Below are 24,078 nucleotides of genomic sequence, written 5' to 3'. Positions count from 1 at the left end.
CCGGGTCGCTGGAGCTGTGAGGCTGTGTTGCTAGCCACTGCGCCCTCAGAGTAAAGACGGGACTTGGTCTCAAGGACTGTGTGGTGATTACTTCTACCAATACTGTCATGGATAGATGCATCTGCGACAGGTACATCTGTAAGTACAAGCTGAGGTGAGAGTGACTGCCCTTGACATCAAGCCAGTATTTGACCGAGTATGGCATCAAGGAGCCCGAGCAAAATTGGAGTCAATGGGAATCAGAGGGAAAACTCTCCGCTGGTTGCAGTCATACCTAGCACAAAGGAAGATGATTGTGGTTGTTGCAGGTCAATCATCTCAGTTCCAGGACATCACTGCAGGAGTTCCTCAGGGTAGTTTCCTCGGCCCAACCATCTTCAGCTGCTTCATCAATGACCTTCCTTCAATCATAAGATCAGAAGTGGGGATGTTCGCTGATGACTGCACAATGTTCAGCACCATTCACAACTCCACAGATACTGAAGCAGTCCATGTAGAAATGCAGCAAGACCAGGACAATATCCAGGCTTGGGCTGATAAGTGGCAAGAAACATTCACGCCACACAAGTGCCAGGCAATGACCATCTCCCCATGACATTCAATGGCATTACGATCGCTGAATCCCCGACTATTAACAGTGTGGGGGTTACCATTGACCAGAAACTGAACTGGAGTAGCCATATAAATACTGTAGCTACAAGAGCAGGACAGAGGCTAGGAATCCTGCGGCGAGTAACTCATCTCCTGACTCCCCAAAGCCTGTCCACCATCTACAAGGCACATGTCAGGAGTGTGGTGTAATACTCTCCACTTGCCTGGATGGATGCAGCTCCAACAACACTCAAAAAGCTCGACACCATCCAGGACAAAGCAACCCACTTGATTGGCACCCCATCCACAAACAGTCACTCCCTCCACCCTCCCACCTCCACAGTGGCAGCAGTATGTACCAGCTACAAGATGCACTGCAGCAATTCACCAAGGCTCCTTAGACAGCACCTTCCAAACCCGCGACCTCAACCACCTAAAAGGACAAGGGCTGCAAGTTTCCCCTCCAAGCCATACACCATCCTGACTTGTAAATATATCGCCGTCAAAATCCTGGAACTCCCTTCGTAACAGCACTGTGGGTGTACCTACCCCACATGGACTGCAGCAGTTCAAGAAGGCAGCACACCACCACTTTCTCAAGGGCAATTAGGGATGGGTAATAAATGCTGGCCTAGCCAGCAACGTCCACATCCCATGAATGAATAAATAAAAAAGGTTTTTCCCTCTTGTTGATTTTCTCACCACCTGCCACAGGCCCAGTCTGGCAGATATGTCCTTTAGGACTCAGCCAGCTCGGTCAGTAGTGGTGCTACCGAGCCACTCTTGGTGATGGACATTGAAGTCCCCCACCCAGATTACATTCTGTGCACTCATTGCCCTCAGTGCTTCCTCCAAGTTGTTTTCAACATGGAGGAATACTGATTAATCAGCTGAGGGAAGGTGGTAGGTGGTAATCAGCAGGTTTTCTTGCCCATGTCTGAGCTGATGCCATGAGACTTCATAGGGTCTGGAGTCAATGTTGAGGACTCCCAGGCAACTCCCTCCCGACTGTATGCCATAGTGCCACCACCTCTGGTGGGTCTGACTTGCTGGTAGGACAGGACGTACCCAGGAATGTCAATGAAGGAGTCTGGGACATTGGCTGTAAGGTATGATCCCGTGAGTAGGACTATGTCAGACTGTTGCTTGACTAGTTTCTGGGGCAGCTCTCCCAATGCCTAGTGACACCCCAACCCATGAATGAATAAAAAAAACATTATAGCAGAAAAGAAAAGGTAGTTAAAAGTAAAATGGGCCCTTTCGAAACAGATGGGGAATAATATTGCAAATGAAAATAAGGAAATGGCAGACTTCTTGAATAATTACCCTGTGTCAGTCTTCATCGTAAACGAAGAGGATAACATACCTGACATTCCAGGAAAATTAATAAATAAAGGACTGGAATTCACTCAAGTTACTGTAAGCAAAAAAGCAGAATAAGAGAAAATAATGGCACTAAAGATTGACAAATCCCCAGGAGCTGAAGATTTCTACCCCAGTGCTTTAAAGGAAGGTGGTGAGGAACTTGCTTTAGCCATAACCTTCCAAAGCTCTCGATATAGGAATAATTCCTTTTGATTGAAAAACTGAAAATGGAACTCCTTATTTATGAAAGGCGAGGGAGAGAAAGCAGAAAATGATATACATGCCATGGGGAAATTATTGGAATCTAAGGACAGAGTGACTGAGCACTTAGAGTGATTTGAGTTGATTAGAGAAAGCTGAAATGAATTTGGAAAGATCACACCTAAAGAACCTAACTGAATTTTTTGAGGAGACAGGGGAATGTCTATGGATGTAGTTTATAAAGACTTCTAGAAGGCATTCAATAAGGTTCCACATAAGAGACTGTTAGCTAAAATTGAAGCTCATGAAATTGAAGGAAAATTATTTACTTGATAGGCAGCAGAAGACAAGAGCGCAGGGATAATAAATATGTACTCCAATTGGAAGGAGGTGACTAGTGATCTTCCACAAGGATCTGTGCTGAGGCCTCAGCAATTCACTTATATATTAATGACTTAGATAACACAATACAGAGATCCATGTATCCACTATGCCAATGACACAAAGATTGAAGGTATGGTAACTAGTGTAGAGGGAGCATAAAATTACAAAGAGGTATTGATAGATTAAATACATGGGCAAAACTGAGAAAGATGGATTTCAATGCAGGTAAGTGTGAGGTCATCTATTTTGGTTCTAAAAAGGATAGATCCAAGTATTTGTTAAATAGTGGAAAGTTAGAATAATGGAGATGCAAAGAGGTTTAGGGGTCCATGTACACAGATCACTAAAATGTAGTAGCCAGGTACAAAAAATAATGAAAAAGACTAATCAAATGTTAGCCTTTACAGAGGACCAGAATATAAAGTGAACGAAGTTTTGCTACAGCTATACAAAGCACTGGTTAGTACTGTGTATAGCTCTGGGTACCGCAGCTTTCAAAGAATATATTGGCCTTGGAAGGATTGCAGTGAAAATTCACCAGAATCTTATCAGGGCGTCAAGGATTAGATTAGGAGAGATTACATAAAATAGGCTGTATTCCCTGGAATATTGAAAGTTAAGAGGTGATTTGATTGAGGGTTTTAGAATTTTGAAAATAACTTTTCTCAGTTAGAGAGAATTTTTTTTTTTGCTGGTGGTGGAATCTAGAACAAAGGGACATGACCTTAAAATCAGAGACAGGCCATTCAGGAGAGAAACCGTTCTTCATGCAAAGGGTGTTTGAAGTGTGGAACACTCTCCCACAAAATGCATTAGATGCTAGCTCAAATAATTTTAAATCTGAGATAGATAGATTTTTGCCAGACAGGAAAGAAGAAGTTATGCTACATTTATATAGCGCCTTTCACAACCACAGGGACATCTCAAAGTGCTTTACAGCCAATGAAGTATTTTGGAAGTGTGGGAAACATGGCAGCCAATTTGCACTATTTAGAAGAGGAGCAGGGGGGTTATCACTGGAGTTCTGGCCAATATTTATCCCTCAATCAACAGCACAAAAACAGATTATCTGATCATTATCACACTACTGTTTCTGGCAATGAGCTGTGTGCAAATTAGCTGCCTTGTTTCCTTAAGTTAGAACAGTGACTACACTTCAAAAGTATAGCATTGGCTATAAAGTGCTTTGGGATGTCCTGAGATTGTGAAAGGCTTTATATAAATGCAAATCCTTTTTTCCCCTTTCTTTTATGACAAAACAGTTTAAGAATTTTATCCCATTAGTATCAATAGTTTTCAGCTTAAATCCAAAAACAGGAATACCTAACTTCAACTCATAGGCTTTAGATGAATGAAAATCATGCCACCAGAAAATACACAAGAAGTTTGAGGGTTTGAAATATCTAATGTATAAAATGACCGTATAAAGTCTAATTGAAACCACATCACATTTTTAACATGGAGTACCACACATTTGATATCAATCAGCTTAAAATCTTTACAAAAACAGGTAGTTTAAAAACAAGCTTTTTTGAGGTCATGGACTCACTGCCAGTAACCTGTGGGTCATCAAATCCCTTGAAGCTTTACTTTCAAACCTGCCACACAGGGCAAACAGTTTGTATACCAAAGACAAAAAGGTTTTATATGTTCAGGTTACACGCTCACCCGTGGGAATCCTAGCCAGTATTAGCAAAGGGATGCTACTAGAGATGCCAAGCAGACCATAGCTAAATCCGCTAAGAACCAGGGTGATCAATAATATGCTTCGTCTTCCTACAACATCACTCCAGGAACCCTAGTTAAAAGAAAAAAAGTTTAACTCCTTGCAATTTTAATTACCATCTTACATCTTAATCATGATGACAGCCACATTTTGAACCTGGCGCAACACAGTCAGAAATACTAACTCTTTTTACCAAAACCACTGTGTGGCTCTTTCAATAAGAGAATCTGGTCCGCCTTCAAAGAGAAAAAAGATGGGCCGTTGGCAGCATTTTATACCATTGCCGCTCCACATTTAGAGAATTAGAAATAACAAGATTAATTTATGTTTATTTTCCCAGCTTGCAATATTTAACATATAGCAAACCAAATATCTTTTCAGCAATAAAAACAAGAAATGCTGGAAATACTCAGCAGGTCTGGTGGCATCTGTGAACAGAGAAGCAGAGTTAACATTTCAGGTCAGTGACCCTTCATCCAGTTCTGATGAAGGGTCACTCACCTGAAATGTTAATTCTGCTTCTCTCTCCAGAGATGCTGCCAGACCTGCTGAATATTTCCAGCATTTCTTGCTTTTATTTCAGATTTCCAGCATCTGCAGTACTTTGCTTTTATCTTTTCAGCAATTTGACTCCATTTTCTCACTACAAATATAAACTTCATGGATCCATGAGGCAGAGGACAGCAGCATGCCAAGCCTAGATAGTGGGGGCCCTCTGCTGGTTAGCTGAGAGTTTACATTATCTGGGTGTCATACTATGCTAAACCTGTTGGATCACTGTAGAACAGCACTTAATTAAGAACAGTGAACAAGGTAGACCTCCAAGAAAAATGATCGACTAAAGCAGCAGCTGGTAACTTTATCGTAAGCTTAAAATTTAGTACAAAGGTTTCGCCACTTGAAGTCACAACTCTATTTTGGTTACCTTTTTAATATTAGAAATAAAAAGCTAAATCCATTGACAAATTATACCCCATACTTAGAGGAGGACAGATTGTACATTAGGTTGCACTCAACCTCAACACAGATAATAGTTTAAAAAAAAGATACAGAACTGGTGACTGTTAGAATCATAGAAAGTTTACGGCACAGAAAGAGGCCCTTTGGCCCATTGTGTCTGTGCTGGCCGAAAAACAGTCCACCCATTCTAATCCCAACTTCCAGAATTTGATTCCGAGCCCTGCAGATTACAACACTTGAGGTGCATAGCTAGACTTCTTTTGAATGAGTTGAGGGTTTCTGCCTCAACTACCCTTTCAAGTAGTGAGTTCCAGATCCCCAGCACAATCCGGGTGAAAAATGTTTTCCTTATCTCCCCTCTAATCTTTCTACCAATCAAATTACCAATTATATCTATGCCCCCTAGTCACTGATCGCTCTGTTGAGGTTAATAGGCCCTTCACCTCCACTCTATCCTCAAAATTTTGTACATTTTAATAAGATCTCCCCTCAGCCTTCTCTGTTCCAAAGAGTACAACCCCAGCCTATCCAATCTTTCCTCATAGCTGCATTTTTACAGTCCCGGCAACATCCTTGCAAATTTCTTCTGTAGTGCAATTGCATCCTTTCTATATGAGGTGACCAGAAATGCACACAGTACTCAAGTTGTGGCCTAACCAATGTTTTATACAGTTCCAGCTTAACCTTCCTGCTCTTATAGTCTACATCTCAGCCAATAAAGGAAAGGATTCCATTAGCCTTTTTAACCACCTTATCGACCTGTCCTGCCACCTTCAGGGATCTGTGGACGCTCACTCCAAAGTCCCTCATTTCCTCTACATTTTTCAGTATTTTCCCATTAATCGTGTATTCCTTAGCTTTATTCGACATCCCCAAATGCATCACCTCACACTTCCCCAGGTTGAATTCTATTTGCCACTTTTTGGTCCATTTGACCAGACCATCAATATTTTCCTGTAGCCTACAGCTATCCTCCTCGCTATCTACCACACGGCCAATCCTTGTGTCGTGTGCAAACTTCTTGATCATGCTCCCTACATTTATGTCCAAATCATTTATACCACAAAAAGCAGGGGACCCAGTACGGAGCCCTGCGGAATGCCACTGGAAACAGCCCTCCAGTCGCAAAGACATCCGTCAACAATTACCCTTTGTTTCCTGCCACTGAGCCAATTTTGTATCCACCTTGCTGCCTTTAAAGAGATATTTCATAACTCTCAATAAAGATATATTTCATTAAAAAAGACTCTGAGAAGGATGCACCATCTGTGGCTAACAAAGGAAGTTAAGGGTGGTATCAAATTGAAAGAAAAGGCATAAAATGTTGCAAGGATTAGTGGTAGGCCATAAAATAGGGAAAATTTTAGAAACCAGCAAAGGATGACTAAAAAAAATTCGAGAAGGAAAAATTAGACTGTGAGATTAAACTAACAAAAATATAACAGACGGCAAAAACTTCTACAAACGTATAAAAAGGAAGAGAGTAGCTAAGTAAGTGTTGGCCCCTTAGAGGATGAGATTGTACAATTAATAATGGGAAACTAGGAAGTGGCAGAGACTTTGATCAAGTATTTTGTATCTCTTCACGGTACAAAACACAAAATACATCCCAAGAATAGCAGAAAATCAAGAGGCAAAAGAGAGGGAGGCACTTAAAACAATCACTATCACTAGAGAAAAAGTATTAGGTAAACTAATGGAACTAAAGGCTCGCAAGTGCCCTGCATCTGATAGCTTGCATCTGAGGGTCTTAAAAGAAGTGGCTGAAATTGGTTGTAATTTTCCAAAATTCTCTGGATTCTGGAAAGGTCCCAGGGGATTGTAAAACCACAAATGTAACACCTCTATTCAAGAAAGGAGGGGGGAGGTGATGACAGAAAGCAGGAAACTATAGGCCAACTAGCCTAACATCTGTTATTGGAAAATTGCTAGAATGCATTACTAAGGAAGTAGTAGCAGGACATTTAGAAAATCATAATGCAATCAGGCAGAGTCAACATGGTTTTATCAAAGGCAAACAGTGGTTGACAAATTTATTAGAGTTCTTTGAGGATGTAACAAGCAGGGAGGATAAAGGGGAACCAGTAGATTTAGTTTATTTGGATTTCCAAAAGGCATTCAATAAGCTGCCACATAAAATGTTACTACACATGAGCTCATGGTGTTGAGGGACATCAAACTGGGACTTTTGGATTTGTGTGACTTACAGACTGTAAATCCATGGTTAATAGAAAACATTACAAGACGATGAGGTTCACTCTGGTAAATGATAACTAGGAGCCACTGGTTAGGGTAAAATGTCCTCCACACAGTATTTGCCTTTGCATTTACACTTTTATAGAATAGTTTGGAACATCAGATAATTCTATTAAGTGCCTGACATTTTAAAAGTAATACTATAAACGTTCAACCACATTTAGAGTTACTTTCGCTGTAAGCATAGCACCCAGTTTCATTCCCATTTCAGACTGGAAACCAATTCTGTTCTATTTAAAGATATGTGCCACATTGAATCAAATGATTTATTTCAGTGAGGCAAATTTCAAACATTGCTTTAAACAGCTGCTGCTTGCTGACATGCCAAGAAGAAACAGAACATGTGGTGCAGTGGATTCCTGTTGAATTCATATGTTCATTACAAACATTCCTTCTTAAAAGAATTCAACGATTGCTGTTTTGCTTTGGTGAACACAGTTACAATTATGAGAAACTCGATGAAGAATCTAACTGCATAAAGTATTGCATGAAAACATGCAAATTTAAAAATGTAGCATGAACAAAACAAGATTTTCTTTCACATTACTGTGAAAGGACGGACGTTCCAGCACGGACATGTGAATAATTGATGTACTAATTGTTGTTTCTTGGCATCAACAGTCCAAACTGCAAATGTTCTCATTTGCTCGCAATGAAAAATATACCATTTTGATCAATAACGTCATTTACAAAAAGCAAGAAAAGCAACTGATTACAGCAGGGGCTTCAGTGCACACCATGCAACTTTGTGGGCCTGGTATAAAACTTATATTATTGGGTCCATTCATTTGCAAATATCTAAAGCCAGTTATAACAAGACATCTTGCTGATCAGCGATAGCTGTGGCACAGTTTATAACTCTCTCCCCGCTGAGCCAGAAGGTTCCGGGTTCACTGCAGTACTGAGGGAGTGCTGCACTGCCAGAAGTGCCGTCTTTTGGATGAGACGTTAAACTGAGGCCGTGCCTGCCCTCTCAGGTGGATGTAAAAGATCCCATGATACTATTTCAAAGAAGGGCAGGGGAGCTATCCCCAGTGTCCTGACCAATACTTATCTTTCAATTAACATCACAAAAGACAGATTATCTGGTCATTATGACATTGCTTTTTGCGGGAGGTGCTGTTTGCAAATTGGCTGCTGTGCTTCCTACGTTACAATACAGAAAAAGTACTTTGTTGCCTGTTGTGGGACAAAAGCCACTTCAGAGTCAGCAGTGAGCTGAACTGAGAAAAATCTTTATTACCTGCATGCAGAGGAGAGCCTTCAGCATGCCAAAGACTGTCAGACAAGTTACACAGAGATATTTAATACAATAACTTTATGCAAAACTATTACAGCTGGTTACTCATATGTCCATATTTGGTTATTTTACTATTGCTTATACACTTCTTTTCAACACTTTACAATACCAGTTTTCTTTGCAATTTCGCCCTCCCTAATTTTTATTTCTTATAACAGATACACAGACCAAGGCCTCATGATGGAAAGGGTTCAGTAAAAGAAAAAAATTCAGCTGTCTGAACCTTAGTAATGCTATGAACCCTTCATTTTTCACATCATTGCCTGTAAAGTGTTTTGAAACTTCAGGTGGATGTGGGTCTATATAAATGCAAATCTTTTTCTCATTTTATCTGATTTAGGATTCATCAACCAATGAGTCAACAGCACTAAGAACTCCCGTTCAGACTCATGAAGTTATAACAGGATGCCCTGGTCAGTGAATAATATACAAATTGAACAGCCTTGCCTTGGCTTTGTGGGCTGGGACTCAAAGGTGGGACACAGTATATAGGTCGTAGCTTAGACTTAACTTAAATTAGGGATGTCTATCAATAAATTGATCACATGGCCGGAACTACACAAGGCGGCATGCAATGAAGAAAATGGCATCAGGTAATCATTCCACACTCTGCCTAGTCATGGCCTACGCCATTACATTTCCTGAGGAAAAATTCCACAACATCCCTCCCTAATCCCCAAAGCAATTTATCCCCAGAATATTTATCTCATTTCACCTAAATTTAAGTTGTTGCCATTTTCGTAGTCCCAGCAACAAATTAACCATTGTGTTCTGTGGAGTTATTAATACGTGTAGCTGTTATTGTATTGACAGTGCTTTAGTCTAAAATCAAGGAGACCAGCCTGCATAAATCAGCACCCATCATTTACACTGTTCAACCTAGTTCCCTTATCTAGGCAACTGACTTGGAAGCTGATGACAAACTGGGTCTATGAGTTTGTTGCTGGGATTTACAGTGCAAATAACAGGAGCTTGCTTAGTCACCCAGAAAATGAACTAAAATAGATTTTGCTTGGAATTTCCACAAAGGTTCTCACGATTATGGTGGGAGATTGGCTGAACTCCCATGAAAATTTTCCATTTTATGTCCATACTTGTGCTTCAATCCCCCTCCTACCCTTGTATTAACTTAGCTACTTTTTAAAAAGTAATCAACACAGTATCCCCTACTTCAACTCCACATTCCTAGCAGGATGGTGCCAGATCTTATAAAAGTCAAGATGTAACTATGGTCAAGCAAAATCAATAAGTCTATTTAGACTTTTATTCTAACAATGCTGCAAGGTGCTTTGAGCAATGTTTTGCTACTTGTGAATGAAAATATTCAAAATTAAGAAATTAGTGCTAAACAGAATACTGCTTAATGATTTTATGCAGAGGTTCCTCAAGAGCTCAGTGTGTAGGCGCACAATGTGGTGTGGTACAAAGCAATAATGGCCAGCAACGTCCCAGGTTCAGTGCCTGGTCTGTGCTGATTTACCTGACAACAGCCAGGAAAGCATCAGACCTGCTACAAAAGACTTCAGTGACCACAGGTTAAAGAAAGTCAAAACATTTACCCAAGGTTTCACTTCTGATCACTATGCAGTCATCTCTACACACTTAGCTAAGGCCATGATCGAACTGGGCATGATTATTCAACAGCCTGCTGATATTTCCACATAAAAAGTGGTCATTTGGTGAGGTACTGAAGGACATTCGACATTCATCACAACTTTTAGCAGGAGAGGAGATATAGCAAAGAAAAATACATTTGCCTGACTGAATAATAAAATCTACTTTATACAGAAAGTTTCATTGGACTGAGGAATTGAAAATGACAAGTTCATTTAATTTTTCTAAAATGCTGAGCGCAGTTTTAACACCTTTTAAAATAATACTGAGATGTGACACTTACAATTACTGTACTGGAAAATAGTTGCAGCAGTCCATACACAGAACCTGAAATAAAGATACATCCACTTAGTTTTAATGCAACATGCTGTTATTTGTATAAAGTCTATCATCGTACTAACAACTGTGAGGTAGGAAGTTAGTTAGGGTAATTCGGTGATAGGGTGGCCGTGGGGGTGGTGAGATCCTGCTTATTTAACAGCGGGATCTGACTTTATGTTTTCGGATTAGTTCATCAGCCACAGCAAGCTAATTTGAGAGGTTGGCTGGCTGACTGGCTGGCTGGAAGGCAGCTGAGAAGTGGAACAAAGGTGAGTCGAATGGGGTGATTGGGCGGCAGGGTGGGGGAAGGTTGGGAGGTGAAAATATCTAAGGTCAGCTGGGGTCGCAGTGGTCGGACATCAGTTGGATCAGGGGATGATGGGGTTAACCAATCCAGGGGTTGGATCGTGGGGTGGTTTACAGGATAGTTTGGGAACCCAGGGGAAAGCACTCCTGCTCCTCCTGGCCCACAAGCACTTACCTGTTCCATCCAGACATTCTCACCTCCTTTCAGCTGCTGGGTTTTCCAAGCCCCAGGAAACCTGTGCTAGAAACGTTTAATTTAAAAGGTCAGTGAAATTCCATTTAAAAAGACCTCATTAACATCTTCTCAGGATGTTAATTGCTGCAGTAATTACCCATCTGCCTGCACTAATTAAGTCCCCACTTTGGCAGGGAGGTTACTTGCAAGCATCCAAAAGCACCTCCATTAAACCCAAAAGTGGGTATGTTGGAGCCGCAAAAATCCATGGGGGTTAAAATTCATCCCTCTTTCTTCCCATCAAAATCATAGTCAGTAGTACCTTAAAAGTAATCAAATCCTTGGCTGTATATTATCGTACATGTAGGCAAGCCAAACGGACTAAAAAAATAATCATCTGAAAAAAGAAAGCAGTGCCCTTTGATTTAGAAGGGCTGGCATAAATTAGTATGAAATATTCTATGGCATACACTAGTCCTCCTTCTGGAGATCCATCAATGACTAAATAAATGTACAAATGAAGTACATTACAAATTTCTTCAGAAAAGGAAGTCTAAAAGGAGGAAGAATTTTCCATGCAGTCCCATGAGCAGCTCAGGTTCTTGTCCTTGGTGGAGTAAGATTCCAACAGTCCGATATTTTTCTTTATTCTTCTTAACAGTTCACACTTTATCACTGAATCAGATGCCCCATTATTGGTATTGTGCTGGAGGAACTCTTTTTTTTTCCCCAGTTTAAATATAAATTTTGGCTCAACTTTTTTCCTAGGAAACTTTTCTGAGCACGATTTTAACTCTGTCAAAATCCATTCACTTACACATTTCAAAGCCAGTGGATCGGTTCCGCTAATTTTTAATTTTTTTTCTCTGCCAATTTCCCTTCTTTGCTCTTTTTCTGACAGTTTCATGCTATCATGGCTGACCACAGTTCTCTTGCACTTCACCCAAGTTTATACATAAGCCTCAAAAGTAAGTGTTGGCAGTCCATTTGAACATGAACAGTGTCATAGCTGTGCTCAGCATTGTTCTGATAGGTTATCCGCTCATGAATACAACATCACTAAGCAGCAGAAAGAACTATGGCGAATATAAAATAAAAACAAGAAATGCTGGAAATACTCAGCAGGTCTGGCAACATCTGTGGAGAGAGAAGCAGAGTTAACGTTTCGGGTCAGTGCCCCTTCTTCAGAACTGGCAAATATTAGAAATGTGAAAGGTTTTAAGCAAGTAAAGCGGGGATGGGGCAACAGATAACAAAGGAGAAGGTGTAGATAGGACAAGGTCATAGAGAATAACCGACCAGAAGGTCGTGGAGCAAAGGCAAACAATATGTTAATGGTGTGTTGAAAGACAAAGCATTTGTACAGATAGGGTGGTAACGGACTGAAATTGAACAGCCGCAAGTACAAACACGAAAAAAAAAGTGGGTAAGCAAACTGAACAAACTAAGATGAAATAAAATAAAACAAAAAAAAATTTAAAAAAATTTAAAATAACTAAACAGTAAAATGGGGGGCCCGTCATGCTCTGAAATTACTGAACTCAGTATTCAGTCCGGCAGGCTGTAGTGTGCCTAATCGGTAAATGAGAGGCTGTTCCTCGAGCTTGCGTTGATGTTCACTGGAACACTGCAGCAATCCCAGGACAGAGATGTGAGCATGAGAGCAGGGGGGAGTGTTGAAATGGCAAGCAACTGGAAGCTCGGGGTCATACTTTTGGACTGAGCGGAGGTGTTCCGCAAAGCGGTCACCCAGTCTGCATTTGGTCTCCCCAATGTAGAGGAGACCACATTGTGAGCAGAGTATACAGTATACTACATTGAAAGAAGTACAAGTAAATCGCTGCTTCACTTGAAAGGTGTGTTTGGGGCCTGGGATAGTGAGGAGAGAGGAGGTAAGTGGGCAAGTATTACACCTCCTGCGATTGCAGGGGAAGGTGCCATGGGAAGAGGATGAGGTGGTGGGGGTAATGGAGGAGTGGACCAGGGTGTCGCGGAGGGAACGATCCCTTCGGAATGCTGACAGGGGAAGGGAGGAGAAGATGCCTTTGGTAGTGGCATCACGCTGGAGGTGGCGGAAATGGCGGAGAATGATCCTTTGGATATGGAGGCTGATGGGATGGAAAATGAGGACAAGGGGAACTCTGTTGTGGTTCTGGGAGGGAGGGGCAGGGGTGAGGGTAGAGGTGCGGGAAATGGGCAGGACACAGTTGAGGGCCCTGTCAACCACAGTGGGGGGAATCTTCAGTTGAGGAAAAAGGAAGACATATCAGAAGCGCTGTCATGGAAGGTAGCACCATCAGAGCAGATGTGTCGGAGACGGAGAAACTGGGATAATAGAATGGAGTCCTTACAGGAGGCAGGGTGTGAAGAAGTGTAGTCGAGATAGTTGTGGGAGTCGGTGGGCTTATAATGGATATTAGTTGACAGTTATCCCCAGAGATGGAGACAGAGAAGTTGAGGAAGGGAAGGGAAGTGTCGGAGATGGACCATGTAAAGGTGAGAGAAGGGTGGAAATTAGAAGCAAAGTTGATAAATTTTTCCAGTTCAGGGCAGGAGCAGGAAACGGCACCGATACAGTCATCAATGTACCGGTAAAAGAGTTGGGGGAACGGGCCTGAGTAGGACTGGAACAAGGAATGTTCGACATATCCCACAAAAAGACAGTTAAAAAAAAATTATCTACTGAAAACTTTACATATAGGGTGTGTTGACATACTAACCTACTAGCCCTGCTACTGTTGAACTTCCTCCAAGAAGTTTGATGTGTCGACTTAATAAAGGAACTACCATGCTCACACCAAATAAGTCCTACAAAACAAACAAAATAAATAAAACTAATAAGAGGTATCTTGACAACTACAAACATAGACTCTTTCAACATGGATTGCATAGAGTGGGGCTTCAATATCACTTTATCAGGCGATGCAGCTTAGGTTGTCAGGATCTGTGTCCTAGCCCATCCATAACAATCTTACTTCAGTCACAAAGCACTGAAAAGCACTTAACCAAAGGAAGCAAATCTGTACAGGAGTCGCATGGAGTTTCTCATGTACTGCAATTGTGCACATCCAACTTCATAAGATCAGAACTTTTAGACAATTAGGCTAAGCAAACCTAATCACTTTTTAAGTCAGTCAAGCCTATCTCTTAATCCTTTTTCTCTCATCAGAAATACATCTAGTTGTCCCTTGAACCCACTTAAAATGGGGAATTCTAACATGGAGTAAAACATGGGTTTAGGTGTGGGAGGGGAGGTTCAAGTGGCCAACTTTTGAGTTTAACTTAGACGCGTTCAGCAGGTTGCGTGTAACCCCCCCAACTTAAATATGTTAATCTTTTCACTGTAGTGTTATTTCAACTTGCATTCAAATTTAATGGTATATCCATGGGTCTCCTGGGCTTCCTGAAACTTGCCATTGAAACCAAGGCACGAACACTGCGGCAATTAAAGGGCTCATTAAAAGTCAGGCAAACATTGCAATAAATACTCAGTGCTTACAGCTGCATTTTTACCTTCCACTGGGAAAGGGTTTGTTTAGAGTTCTTGCGGCGAGTGGTTAATTTCTACACAAAAGAGGTTTTGAGACTTAGATTTGGATGGACGGCACCTTGGCTGCCTTAGATGGGACCTCAGGCAAGAAGCAAGATGACCAACAGCCACTGCAACAGCTTGTGTGGAGATACCTGCAGGTGGTGAGGGGAGGATCAGAGAGAAGTCGAACTCACAGGAGGCAATACCCACATAACAAGGTTAAGAGGCTCAGCTTACTTGACCTTTCAGAAAAGCAGTGCCTCCAGAGACTTGGGTTGTTGTGTCAGGTGGTGGCAGCAGACATCTGCAGCCTCCTAGAAGATCTGCTACCTGCTGGACCTGGTGGCCGCACATTACCTGTGGCTGCGAAAGTGACCACCACACTCAACATTTTTGCCTCCGGATCCTTCTGGAGCACTGCCGGAGACATCCAGGATCTCCCTATTGGCTGCACACGGATCATGCAAGTCACTGATGGAATGTTTGCCAAGCTGGCAATTAATCCAACTTTATCTGTGATGATGCCAGTCAGAATGAGCGCCCACTCAGTCTGGATGGCTCCCCACAGGTGCAGGGTGTCAAACTGCACATGTGACAATCCACACAACCACAGATGAATCAGGAATATTTGACAACTGCAAGGGCTTCCACTCCATTGGTGTAGCTGGTGTGCAACCACAAGAAAAGGTTTATAAGGTTTATAGGTATAAGGGGTGGCTGCTGGGACACAAAGGATATCCCCTCATTTGGTGCGGATGACACCCATGAGAACTAATGAAGCCCAAGAGCGGTACAACAAAAGCTATATGACAACTAGACGTATCATTGAGCAAGTGATTGGCTCAAGAAGTGATTTGGACAGATCTAGAGGTGCCCTTCACTCATCATTGAAGATCTACGGTGTGCACAACATGGCGTAGCACCGAGGGATGAAGCTGCAGGAGGAACAACGCACTGAGCACACATCGTCTTTGAATCCAAGCGGGAGGAGAAAAGAAAAAAAAAAGAGGATGGCAAACCCGGTACAGCTCTAGCTGCTGACATTACAGCCTAGAATGCAGAAATTCCCTTATAGTTGTGCAGTTCAGTTAGTTACACTACGAGACCCACGTAACCACATCCAATGGCCACTCTCATTTCCAACCTTGCACCACCCCCCATTCCATCCCACTGACTAAAGTTCTAAGAAAGAACAGAAACTTAACAACATAGCATTTTCTCAAACATCCATATGCATACCATTGTGTTACTACAAAGCTTGACAATTCCTTTTCTTACCTCTCCTACATGGTGCAACAGCTGTGGCTTCAGCAGAGGTAGAAGCAGGCTGCTAAGATCTCTGCTGTGACTGCTGAGATGCTCTTGGTGCATGATCTCTGGGTTTTGGAGCCCGTGAGGGCCCCGACAAAGACTGCTCCACCTGCACCTGTGGAGGCGCAGACTCGGCAATCAAGATAGGTCGCATCATGTCAGGTACAAAGTGAAGGAGGGCAACAGGTGAGAAGTGGGAGCTCTTTGATTGGAGTCCCCGATTCCATACCTCCTACTGTCATCGTCCCATTGATGGACTAGCTTGTCCCACTCTGCTGGAGAGCAGTATGGTGCAGATCATTAAAGTGGGCCGCTGCCTTTGACAGCAACTGCTGTCTCCGTGCCAAACCTCCAAACTCCATCTTTAAATTCTCTCTCTCTTCTCTTTGGCCTCCTTGTCTCGAGAGACAATGGGTAAGCGCCTGGAGGTGGTCAGTGGTTTGTGGAGCAGCGCCTGGAGTGGCTATAAAGTCCAATACTAGAGTGACAGACTCTTCCACAGGTGCTGCAGGTAAAATTGGTTGTCAGGGCTGTTTCGCAGTTGGCTCTCCCCTTGCTCTTCTGTCTTTTTTCCTGCCAACTGCTAAGTCTCTTCGACTCGCCACACTTTAGCCCCGCCTTTATGGCTGCCTGCCCGCTCTGGCGATCGCTGGCAACTGACTCCCATGACTTGTGATCAATGTCACAGGACTTCATGTCGCATTTGCATGGACGGCCAGTGGGTCTGATACCAGTGGCGAGCTCGCTGTACAATGTGTCCTTGGGGATCCTGCCATCTTCCATGCGGCTCACATGGCCAAGCCATCTCAAGCGCCGCTGACTCAATAGGGTGTATAAGCTGGGGATGTTGGCTGCCTCGAGGACTTTAGATTACGCCTTTAAATACTGGAGTTGAGATTGCCCCATATGGGCCTGCACCAAGCCCACTGCCGTGCAATCGACGCCAAACCCAGAAGTAAAATTATAATAAGGTGCCTGCGCTAAAATGCCACACACAGATACAATGAAATTACTTCTGGGTTTCCCACATGGTACTAGGCACCCTGTTCCCAACAAGTCTTGAAGTTAATATCAGGACCAGACCATCCAATCGCTTTCCTCAGTAGCATAACATTTTTTTTATCCCTCAGATTAAAATGTTTTGCTGACTTCCTTCCTTACTTCTAACTTCCTAATTTTTTTGAACATCTGCCCCTTATTTGAACTTTTGCTATCGCAATCAAAAGGGGGAATTTTATGCTGTCCGCCGTGGTGGATTTGGTGTCCTGCGGGTGATATAATTAGACAGGAGGTGTTTTTAAGATTCCCGACGGTGGGATATTTTAGTGGAATTAAGTCGGTTTATGGCATTCCATGGTACCCCAGCGCAGTGGCGGATTGTAGCTTTGCATTCATTTACATGCCATGAATACTCATGACCCTATGCACAGTTAGGATTTAGTCCTACCTGCCAGATTAACTACATGACCAGCAATATTCCCGTGGCCCCTGGTTCACGAATGTTTCAACATGGCGTGCAACAGTCGGATTTGTGTAGTTGAGTCTGAGGACTGTGCTCTTCTCTCTTTAACTCAGCCACTAAACTAACATCAGCATTGGAATGGATGTTTGCTTACAGGCTTGGCACCAGCAAGGATGAATCACCTCAGGGAATGGTGGTGACGGCATGGGAAGGGGCTACATGGAAGAGCAGGGGAGAGTAGTTGGGGAGGGAAGGGTGAGGTCTCAGGTGCGTGGAGGAGCAGGGGAGGGAGGAGAGCAGAGTCCAGGGTGTGTAATGGCTGATTTTGATGATGAGGTTGGCTGTGTGAGGTTGCAGGGGATGGTGGGTTGATATGTTCCTGTCAGTAAACTGATGGTTATGAGAGGCCTAAAAGGAGGGAGGATCGCTGTTATCGTCGAAGTCCTGTGTGTCCACATCAGGGTGCTGGCTGGCAGAAGCAGTCACATGGGGAAATTGTATATGGTAGATTGCGGGGGGGAAAGGTTGAGACATGGCCTGGGTATTCATGGTCATCATATGGAGGGGATTGGGAATCTGTAACTATATCAAGGTGGATTCTTGAAGGTTAAAGGGTGAGAGTCGGCAATTCAATAGTGACGGGAATACGGACGGGGGGAGTGAGATCTTGGCCATAGGTAGGAAGAAATCAGAAGCGTGAAGAAGCTGGAAGGAGAGAAAGAGAGACAGTTGAGCTCAGCTGTTTTCTATGATCATAGTTTATGTAATCTCGATGTTGGCTGTGAGTATGTCGGCTCATTTAACATTTAATAACCCTTTAAGTGTCTGACTGCATGTTGAATTAATTCTTGCCATGCAGGTGCAAGGTTGCAGCCTTTGTTTATATATTAAAACATAAACACATTAGAGATGCAAGGCAAAGCTAGAATACTTAACCAGTACTTTGTATCAGTGTTTGCTAAGGAAGAGGATGCTGACAAAATATTGGTGGAAGTGGAGATGGTAGAGGTAATGAATGGGGTGAAAATTGAGAGGCATGAGGTACTGGAAAGGCTGGCTATGCTTGGAGTGGAGAAGTCACCTGCTCTGGATGACTTGCATCCAAGGTTGCTCAAGGAAATGGGGGTGGAGATACTGGAAAGACGAACATAATCTTCCAGTCTTCCTTAGATATGAAGGAGGTGCCAGAGATTGGAGAGTGACAAATATGACATCCTTATTCAAGAAAGGGTGTAAAGACAGTCCTAGTAACTACAGCCAGTTATACATCAGTGGTGGGAAAGGTTTTAGAAACATTAATTAGGGACAAAATCAACAGGCACTTGAAGAGGTTTCAGTTAATTAAGGATAGCTAGCATGGAATTCAGAAAGGCAGATCGTGCTTGATTAATCTAACTGAATTGTTTGATGAAGTAACAGAGAAGGTTGATGAAGGGAATGCGAAGGATGTTGTCTATTTAGATTTTAAGAAAGCGTTTGATAAAGCACCATATAAAAGGCTGGTTAACAAAATTGAAGCTCATGGAATAGAAGGGTCAGTGTCCAAATGGATTAAAACAAATTAGCTTAAGGATAGAAAACAGCGAGTCATGGTAAATAGTTAGTTTTCAGACTGGAGGATGGTAGACAGTAGTGTTTCTCAAGGGTCAGTGCAAGGACCACTGCTTTTGATATATTTATATATAAATGACTTGAATATTGGGAGAGGAATATTTCAAAATTTACCTATGATACCAAAGTTGGAAGAGTAGCAAACTGTGAAGATGATACAAATCAACTGCAACAGGACATAGATAGTCTAGCAGAATGGTCAGACAAATGGCAAATGGAATTTAATAGAGAAGTGTGAGGCGATGTATTTGGGCAGAAAGGATGGGAAAGGTCTTATAGATTTAATGGCACAGTTCTTGTGTATGTTCAGGGACAGCGGGACCTAGGAATGCATGTGTGTGGATCTTTGAAGGTGGCAGGACACATTGAGAGAGTGGTCAGCAAAGGATATGGGATCTTGAGATTCATAAATAGAGGCATTGAGTACAAAAGCAGCGAAATTATGCTGAACATTTATCAAGCCTTGGTTAGACCACAACTAGATTATTGCATCTAGTTCTGGTCACCACACTTCAGGAAGGATCTGAGGGTGCAGAGGAGGTTTACCAAAAAGGTTCCAGGAGTGGGGAAATTTTAGCTCCAAGGTTAAGTTGGAGAAGCTGGGGTTGTTCTCCCAGGAGCGAAAGAGATTGTGGGGAGATTTGATAGAGCTGGACAAGGCTATGACAGGTTTGGATAAGGAGACAAGGAAAAACAGTTTGCACTAGTTGATGGTACAATGACTAGGGGACACAGATTTAAGGTTTTGAGCAAGAGATACAGAGGGGACGTGAGGAAGAACTTTTTATGTAGTGAATGGTAATGACCTGGAACTCACTGCCCATGAGGGTGGTGGAAGCAGAGCCAATCAATAATTTCAAAAGGAAATTGGATGGGCACTTGAAGGAAATAAACTTGCAGGGCTACAGGGATAGAGCTGGGGGATGGGACTGACTGATTGCTTTATGGAGAGCTGGCATCGACTTGATGGACCTAATGGCCTCCTTCTGTGCCATAAATGATTCTACGACACCAACAAGTGTATTGCTAACAAGGGACAATATAAATCTACGGTATTTTTTCTTTTAGACTGTACCCGAGATTAACAGCACGTAGAGCAAGTGAAAGGGGTATGGGATTAAAAAAAACAAATGCCATACGTACAGGAAAGAAAATATAGAGACTTGTAAAATGCTGAGGTAATGGTTAAATGACAGAAGATATGTCCATGAGGCAAAAGGAGTCATAATGAGAGACAACAAAGAAATAAAAGGCCTACACAAGATAGAGATGGTGTGAATAGCTAAAGGTGGATAACTAGGTAGAAAGGGAAGCATGAAAAAAAAATGCCAAAGCTGAGCAGGCTCCAGTGGCCGAGGAGTCTAATGGAAGAAAATTGCAGTTTGATGCCAAGGATACAGATGGGTGAAGGGGGTGGGTTGGGGGGAGGGAATGCGAGAATCCCCACTGCAAGAATTGAATAAATCCTGATCACTGAAACAGAGAAAGAGGAGCCTCTCAGTCTGATGAGTGATCCAAGAGATTTCACAAAATGGCCCAACTGAAAAAATGTTTGGAACGTTAGACAAGGAAAAGCTGTTACCATTAACAAATGATAGAAGGTCTAGGGGACACAAATTGAAGTTTTTGGGCAAAAGATTCAAGGGGAATATGAGGAAGCACTTTTTTACATAGCTGGTGGTAATGACCTGGAATGCGCCACCCACAAGGGTGGCGGAAGCGGAGCCAATCTGACTTCAAGAGGAGGTTAGATGGCCCATGAGAGTAATAAAATTGCAGAGCTACAGGGATCGAGCTGAGGAAAGGGACTGACAGCATAGCTCTGTGGAGAACTGGCGTGGACGAGCCGAATAAATGACTCTGTAATGGTGTGCTGTTTCATTAGTTCTTAAACTTAGAATAGTTTTCAAATGTGGGGGTTTACTATAGATTTTTTTCTATTTGTTCATGGAATGTGGGCATTGCTGGCTAGGCCAGCATTTAATGCCCATTCCTAATTACCCTGGTGGTGGAGCAAAGGCAAACGGTATGTTAATGGTGTGCTGAATGACCTTCTGGTCAGTTATTCTCTGTGACCCTCTGTCCTATCAACACCTTGCCTTTTGTTATCTCTTGCCCCAACCCCGCTTTATTGGCTTAAAACGTATTACAATTTCTAACATTTGCGAGTTCTGATGAAGGGTCACTGACCTGAAATGTTAACTCTGCTTCTCTCTCTACAGACCTGCTGAGTATTTCCAGTATTTCTTGTTTTTATTCCAGCATCTGCAGTATTTTGCTTTTATTTTAATGTTTGGGGTAAAAACAAGAAATGCTGGAAATACTCAGCAGGTCTGGCAGCATCTGTGAATGCGCAGGCCGTGGGGATTCACATTTTGGCAGCAGTGCAGAGAATTTACTGCCAAATCATATGAAAGATGCTGTTCTCTCCAACTCATGACTGAGCACTGCTTTACAGGGGGTTCATAACGCCGATATTTAAATCCTTTTGTTCCAGTCCTACTCAGGCCCCCTCCCCCAACTCTTTTTCCGGTACATTGTATCGGTGCCATTTCCTGCTCCCGCCCCGAACTGGAAAACTTTATCAACTTTGCTTCCAATTTCCACCCTTCTCTCACCTTTACATGGTCCATCTCTGACACTTCCCTTCCTCGACTTCTCTGTCTCCATCTCTGGGGATAGGTTGTCTACTGATATCCATTATAAGTCCACCGACTCCCACAGCTACCTCGACTACACTTCTTCACACCCTACCTCCTGTAAGGACTCCATTCCATTCTCCCAGTTTCTCCGTCTCCGACGCATCTGCTCTGATGATGCTACCTTCCATGACGGTGCTTCTGATATGACCTCCTTTTTCCTCAACCGAGGATTCCCCCCACTGTTGTTGACAGGGCCCAACCGTGTCCGGCCCATTTCCCGCACCTCTGCCCTCAACCCTTCCCTTCCCTCCCAGAACCGTGACAGGGTTCCCCTTGTCCTCACTTTCCACCCCATCAGCCTCCATATCCAAAGGATCATCCTCCGCCATTTCCACCACCTCCAGCGTGATGCCACTACCAAACGCATCTTCCCCTCCCTTCCCCTGTCAGCATTCTGAAGGGATCGTTCCCTCCACGACACCCTGGTCCACTCCTCCATTATCCCACCAACTCGCCCCCGTCCCATGGCACCTTCCCCTGCAATCGCAGGAGGTGTAATACCTTCCCATTTACCTCCTCTTTCCTCACTATCCCAAACACTCCTTTCAGGTGAAGCAACGATTTACTTGTATTTCTTTCAATGTAGTATACTGTATTCTCTGCTCTACATTGGGGAGACCAAGTGCAGACTGGGTGACCACTTTGCGGAACACCCTCCGCTCAGTCCGCATGCAGGACCCCGAGCTTCCGGTTGCTTGCCTTTTCAACACTCCCCCCTGCTCTCATGCTCACATCTCTGTCCTCGGATTGCTGCAGTGTTCCAGCAAACATCAACACAAGCTCAAGGAACAGCATCTCATCTGCCGATTAGGCACACTACAGCCTGCCGGACTGAACATTGAGTTCAATAATTTCAGAGCATGACAGCCCCCCATTTTACTTTCATTTTTAGATATTTTTTCTTTTTTACATTTTTTTACAATCTTTTTTTTTTGCATTTATTTCATTTCATCTTAGTTTGTTCAGTTTGCTTACCCACTGTTTTTTTTCATGTTTGCACTTGCTGTTGTTCAATATTCAGTCCGTTAACACCTTATCTGTACTAATGCTTTGTTTTTCAACACACCATTAACATATTGTTTGCCTTTGCTCCATGACCTTTTGGTCAGCTATGTGGCCTTGTCCAATCTACATCTTTTCCTTTGTTCTCTTGCCCCACCTCACTTGCTTATAACCTGTGTCATTTCTAATATTTGTCTGTTCCAAAGAAGGGTCACTGACCCGAAACGTTAACTCTGCTTCTCGTTCCACAGATGCTGCCAGACCTGCTGAGTGGTTCCAGCATTTCTTGTTTTTATTTCAGATTTCCAGCATCCCTGGTATTTTGCTTTTATTTAAATCCCCACTTCCTGTTGGCAGAGTCGTACAGCGCTGGTAGATGCTACTTCGTAAAACAGTGGCGCCACTGAGGAGTCACATGATACTATGTAACTTACCAGAAATCCCACTACATAGAGACACAGCACGAGAGTCGAGCAACCGGGGACACACGGGCTCTCAAACCCCATTGTCCGAGTGGCAGCCGCGCGCCCGGTCCTGTCACTCGCTCGGGGCTGGGCATGCGCGCGCAGCCTCTCGTACCAGCAAATGGAACTCGGTGTCAGCCATTCTCAGCAAGCCGAGCTGCACATGCGCATATCACGCAATCGCAACACGCCCAGAGCATGCTGCAGCTGTTGCAAAACGGAATGGCAAGTTTCTGTTGTGGGGCAATGGTAGCGATCAAATTGACCTTTGAGTTCACTTACACTGTCGACTTTTTAGCATTAGAAATGTTCTGTTTATTCCAGTTCAGTTGAAACATTTATTAATATTATCTAAATATTATAAATTATATAAATATGAAACATTTATTAACTTTGATATGAATAGGTTCTAGTATCATCGAATTAGAATTTTACAACAGGAGGTGGGTAGTCACAGAAATATAACAGATTTTCGCACCTCAGCAAGTAATTTGACCCTTCTTGCCTGTACTGAATTTATGTCCCTCTTGACATACAGAACAACTGTCAACTTTTCACAGGCTGGTCCATATGGCCAAACAAAAATCAGCATGGACCCATAGCCTTCACCTTGCACAACTGAAGTAGGTTCCTGCCCCTGTATATTTTAGACAGTAATTCCCACACAAACAGAAGTCCCCATTTTAAAGTATGGAGTGGCTGGGATCACTTCAAGCAGTAAGACTCGGGAGCAACGCTGAGAGTGGAGGGAAGAATGGGAATGGGTGACAGTGAAGGAGGAATAGATGGTAAGAG

The 24,078-nt window shown here is 43.0% G+C and overlaps 1 protein-coding gene across 1 annotated transcript in view; it reads right to left on the bottom strand.

Moving 5' to 3' along the window:
* Positions 1 to 23,410, bottom strand: part of mfsd9 (major facilitator superfamily domain containing 9) — a 40,896-nt gene extending 17,486 nt beyond the window's left edge. Inside the window, exons 1-4 of the mRNA XM_068033828.1 lie at positions 23,254 to 23,410; positions 13,920 to 14,007; positions 10,681 to 10,724; positions 4,210 to 4,339 (exon numbers count right to left, since the gene is read on the bottom strand). Coding sequence (XP_067889929.1) covers positions 4,210 to 4,339; positions 10,681 to 10,724; positions 13,920 to 14,007; positions 23,254 to 23,325 — 334 coding nt within the window. The 5' untranslated portion in view covers positions 23,326 to 23,410. The remainder of the gene's footprint in view (positions 1 to 4,209; positions 4,340 to 10,680; positions 10,725 to 13,919; positions 14,008 to 23,253) is intronic.
* Between the last annotated feature and the right edge of the window lie 668 nt (positions 23,411 to 24,078).

The sequence above is a fragment of the Heterodontus francisci genome, chromosome 6 (genome assembly GCF_036365525.1).
Source record: "Heterodontus francisci isolate sHetFra1 chromosome 6, sHetFra1.hap1, whole genome shotgun sequence".
Taxonomy (NCBI): Eukaryota; Metazoa; Chordata; class Chondrichthyes; order Heterodontiformes; family Heterodontidae; genus Heterodontus; species Heterodontus francisci.
This window is presented reverse-complemented; position numbering and strand designations above follow the sequence as displayed.